The following is a 4,968-nucleotide window of genomic DNA, read 5'->3' on the forward strand; positions in this document are numbered from 1 at the left end:
GTTTTGACCCAAAACGTTCAACGAAATAAGAAATTCCAAATGCCCTTCTCTACCCAGTCCCAGGAAGTCCCAACCACACAACGCCACCGCCCCCAAGCATGGGTGGACTGCCAGCACCCCGGCCCTCCCGGGAGGGCAGGCTCCCTGCCTGCACACCCCCGCTTTGGGACTCGGGGGTGCTCAGCCGTACCCCCGCTGCTGCCTATCGTCCACGGATGCGGGTGCCAGGGGGAAAGCACCCCGCAGACTCACACCCACGTACCCCAGGTCTGGCTCCCTGGTTGCCCAAGTTGGCCGACAGTCATCAAGGTGTCCTCAGGGCAACAATGGCCACCAGCCTCCCTGGAGGAGGGGGACGGAGGGGACCCTTCCCTCTGCTCAGCTCTGATGCGATACCTCCGGGTGCTGGGTCCAGGTCGGGCTCCCCAGCACAGGAGAGATTTGGACTTACTGGAGAGAGTCCTGCGAAGGTCCATGAAGGTGATGAAGGAGCTGGAGCATCTTCCATACAAAGGGAGGTTCACTGAGCTGGGACCTTGTCGTGGTGTAACCCCAGCCAACACCGCGCAGCCGCTCCCTCACCCCCCCATGGCGGGATGGAGAGAGAATCAGAAAAGTAAGAGTGAGGAAACTCATGGGTTGAGACAAAGACAGTTTAACAGGGAAAGCAAAAGCCGCGCACGCAAGCAAAGCACAACAAGGAATCCATTCCCCACTCCCCATGGGCAGGCAGGGGTTCAGCCATCTCCAGGGAAGCAGGGCTGCATCACGTGTAGTGGTTTCTTGGAAGACAGACATCATTCCTCCGAACGTCCCCCCATCCCTTCCTTCTTCTTCCCCCAGCTTTATATACTGAGCATGACATCATATGGTATGGAATATCCCTTTGGCCAGCCTGGGTCAGCTGTCCTAGCTGCATCCCTCCCCAGCTCCCCATGCACCCCCAGCCTTCTCACTTGGCAGCCCAGCATGAGAAGCTGGACTGACCTTGACTGCTCAGCAACAACCCAAAACATCAGCACATTATCAACAGTTTCTCATCCCAAACCCAAAACACAGCCTCACACTGGCTTCTGTGCAGAAAATTAACTCTATCCTGGCTGAAACCAGACAGACTGTTCAGTCTGGAGAAGAGAAGGCTCAGGCGGATCTTACCCACGCGTATAGAGACCTGATGGAGAGTGCCGAGAAGATGGAGCCAGGCTCTTCCCAGTGATGCCCAGGGACAGGACAGGAGCCAACGGGCACAAGTTGAAATGCAGGAAATGCCCTCTGAACATAAGAAAAACTACCCCCCACCCCACCCTGCCCAAAACTGAGGGTGGTCAAACACTGGCTCAGGCTGCCCAGAGAGGTGGTGGCATCTCCATCCTTGGAGATATCTAAAACCCAACCAGACACAGTCCCACCACTGACCCTGCTCGAGTAGGGCTTGGACTAGATGGTCTCCAGAGTTGCCTTCCAGCCCCTCCAACGCTGTCTCTTACTCTGTCCCTGCCTGGTGCCCCCGTGCTGTCAGCCCAGGAGCTGGCTGCAGGCTGCTCGTGGCCTCTGGTGGGGAGATTCACGGCCAGGCTGTGATGCTGGCAGGGCTGATATCAGCAGTGACCAACTGACTTTGATTCCTGCCACTGCCCTGCCATGGTCTTTCCCTCATAGCGGGGGAGTCAATGATTCCTTTCATCCAAACTCCTCCTTTGTTTCAAAGTCCCTTTTGTAATTTCCTGGTCAGTATTTAATCCAGCTGATGGTCATCTGCCTCCTTAACATAACCAGTTTTGGGCCAACACCCTTCAGCCAAGTATCACCTGGTCATTACCACCTCCTTCTTTTAGTAGGGGTTGTTATCAAGGCCATTAGCCAACGCTGGGCTGTGTGAGACCCCCGACCAGTGGGGGCATGCAGTGGGACCCCCGGCCAGCTCGGGCGAAGGTCCCGGGGAGGCCGTGCCAGGGCAGATTGCGCAGAGCCAGGGACGCGGCGTGGCCGAGCCCCAGCTGGGCTGGAGCCAGGCCCGGCCCCGCGGCCGTCCAGCCCGGCCCGGGGCTGGCTGCGAGGACAGCAGAGGACAGCGGAGCAGGGACGTGCCCCGGCCCCACATAAAAAGCCCTCGGTGGGGACGGGGAGCAGGCGGCACGCCGAGCAGAGCCCAGCCCAGCGCTGCCGGAGCTGTGGGAGCGGGGCCATGGAGCAGTACTTCTCGGCCACCCAGAAGATGGAGCAGGAGGTGATGTTCCCCAGCCTGCTCAGAGGGGTCTTCCCGCAGCAGGAGGGGGCGGCCCCGGCCGCGGGCGGACACACCGACCTCTACGAGCGCTACCAGCTCCTCAAGGCCATCAAGCCCGTGGTGGAGAAAGGCCTGGCCTCCGTCAATGACCAGTGCCCGACCGGCACCGATGCTGATACCGCTTTAGATGAAGGTGCAGAGAGCAATCTCGAAGAGCGCCTGTCCCATCATGTCAGCGGCTTGCAGCAAGTTCTGACAGACCTCACCAAAAACACGAAAGCCCTCACCCGGCGGTACAGCCAGATCCTGGAGCAGATCAACCTCAGTGAAGATCAGCCCAGCTCTTGAGCCTGCACCCCCAGCCTCTGAGGTAAGAGCCTCAGGAGATGCAGTGCCAAGGAGGAGCTGGCTGAGGACTAACATACTTTGTCCTCTTGCCCTGCCAGCCGGGTAGCTTTCCAATGTTTGCACCATACCCTCAAATCCCAGGAGTTATGAGTCTGCACTTCATTGCTCAACAGATACCTCCTCCTGGATTTGTCTTTCTCAATTGCCCACTGGTGCAAGCTGTGCCACTGAACAAAGGTCACTTTGTGAGCTCCACGTTGTTCCCAAGACTCCCTGGCTTGCAGCATAGGCCAATTTCTGGCTGCTGTTGGGCAGAGGCAAAAGATCTCAGGGAGGAAAGGGCCATGTGGTCAGAGGACCCTGAGCTCTGGACTCTGGGAGCTGCCAGACACTGGTGCTCCTGCTGCTTCTCTTTTTCTCTGTGATGGAAACCACAACAGAGTCATTTTTAGGGAGAAATTTGGCACTTTCAAGTCTCCAAATGTCTAAATTTGACATGCCACATGTAAACATCTCAGATATTTCAATTGTCCCCTAGCCTGGGATATGGAAACCCATTCTCCATGCTGGTGGGACTTTAATCTCTGAGAACTTTTGAGGAGACATCCCTGTATCCCACCAGAGATGGGGCTCATGGCCAAGCTCCCTGTAGTGAAATGGAGAGTGTAGAAGGTGGCAGTAACAACAGGGAGCATTCATGGGGACTTTGCAATGTTAATGCTTGTTTTGGGGGAAACATAGCCAGGAATGAGGATGTCCCAGCCAAACTGTGTTGGTTATTCCCACAGGGTGATCCTTCATCTGCAGCTCAGCAGCACTTTTTCTCCTGCGCCAAGTCCCACTGAGGAACGTCCTTCATGAGCAGTGCAGAGCTTGGCCGTCTGCCCGCCGGGCACTGCCTGTACCATCCGACTTGCCCTTCAGCCGGCAATCTTGCTGCTTCATTTCACTCCTGTCCCAGGGGGATTTCTGCGGGGCAGAAATGAGTGTTTCGTGTTATTGCTTTGTTGAAGACATCTGTAACTTTGAAGCAATGCTTTTTTCTGTGTGTGACTACACCCCCCAGCTGGTCTCTTTGATAATGTAAATGAAACACAAAGTCTTGTGCAAAAGTGTCCTGTGTTTCTTACCAGCTGTCGCTTCCGTATAGCTACTGTCCTCGAGCTCATGGCAATGGGGGGACCTTGGCCACTGGGGCCACACTCCAGTACAGGGGGATGAGCTGGGTTTCTCCATCGGAGAGTAAGAATTGGATTTGCATTAGGATGGAAGTTCCCCCAGCCCTCTGGCTCTCATGCCTTGCAAAAGCTTGGTGTAATCCTTCCATTATCCTGTGCTGGGTGCTGGGATCCAACCTGCTCCCCAGCATCCTTCCTTCCCTTCCCCAACATCCCCTCCTCTCCTGGACTCCCAACTTCTCAGCTCCTCTATCCCATTAGTACATGCCCGTCCCTTCCCTTGGCCCATGCTCAGCCAGCCCTTCAGATGCAGCACAGTCTTCACCATATGCAGCCCTGGGGACAACCTGCCGCAATCCCCACTAGCCCCAGCAATGCTGGGGGGAATTCTACCTCATCCCCACTTGGCCATGGCATTCTCCACAGTCAGGACAGAGGAGGATGTGGGTATGCTCAGCTGGAGTGAGTGGGAAGGCTTCACCTTCAATCCCTGTAAGGTTTTGGGGGGACAGGGGCAAAGTCCTCACGGGGTGAGTGGTGGGCAGGGGCTACAAGCCCTTGGCAGGAGGGTTGGAATCCTCAGCACAGGCTGGGGCACACCTTCAGGTGACTTTTCCCTCCCAGACACACCACCTGGGGAAGTCCTACCAAGCTGGGCACTAGAGGGAGATGTCTTCTTGCCTCTTCAGGCCATTTGAAAACAAATTTAACTGTTGGGCTGAACAAACACTGGTCAGCTCTGCAGTTTTCATTAAAGAAACTGGAGATCTTTGAGCATCTGTGGTGAGAGGAAGTTCGTGACCATGCCCTGGGCTGCAGGCTCCACTTGTGTTGCACATCTTGTTGCATGTGTTCTCCAAATCTGCCATAACACAACAGTGAAATAACATCCTTCAGACCGAAATCAGAGACTCATCAGCAATAAAAGTCTCAGTCTAAAATGAGCAAATCTTCTGCAAATGGTTCCCCTGTTTCTTCCCATCACGCATAGGCAGCTCCTTGCCTTGGTCATGGGTTCATGAGTTAACACTCTTAGTGGGGCCCTGACCAGTCAGCAGCACTTTGAAGCTCCACAGCACTGTAAAGAAGCAGGAAAGCAGGAGCTCCATCCCTTACTTTTATTTTAGTGAAACTCTAATAGCATAGAAAATAGAAGAGGAAACCTGTATCACAATTTAACAACGAAATGCACTGAAGCTTCAAAGCATCACCCCA

The 4,968-nt window shown here is 55.2% G+C and overlaps 1 protein-coding gene across 1 annotated transcript; it reads left to right on the forward strand.

Annotated features, from left to right (window-relative positions):
- Nucleotides 1-1,739: 1,739 nt before the first annotated feature.
- On the forward strand, nucleotides 1,740-2,575 carry LOC309416751 (mid1-interacting protein 1-B-like; the record flags this gene model as incomplete). The annotated part of the gene is made up of 1 exon (XM_082014110.1): nucleotides 1,740-2,575. The coding sequence occupies exon 1, from the start codon at nucleotides 2,186-2,188 to the stop codon at nucleotides 2,573-2,575; it is 390 nt and encodes a 129-aa protein (XP_081870236.1). The 5' UTR covers nucleotides 1,740-2,185.
- Between the last annotated feature and the right edge of the window lie 2,393 nt (nucleotides 2,576-4,968).

This window comes from Phaethon aethereus (genome assembly GCF_964289735.1).
Source record: "Phaethon aethereus genome assembly, chromosome: 1".
Lineage (NCBI taxonomy): Eukaryota > Metazoa > Chordata > Aves > Phaethontiformes > Phaethontidae > Phaethon > Phaethon aethereus.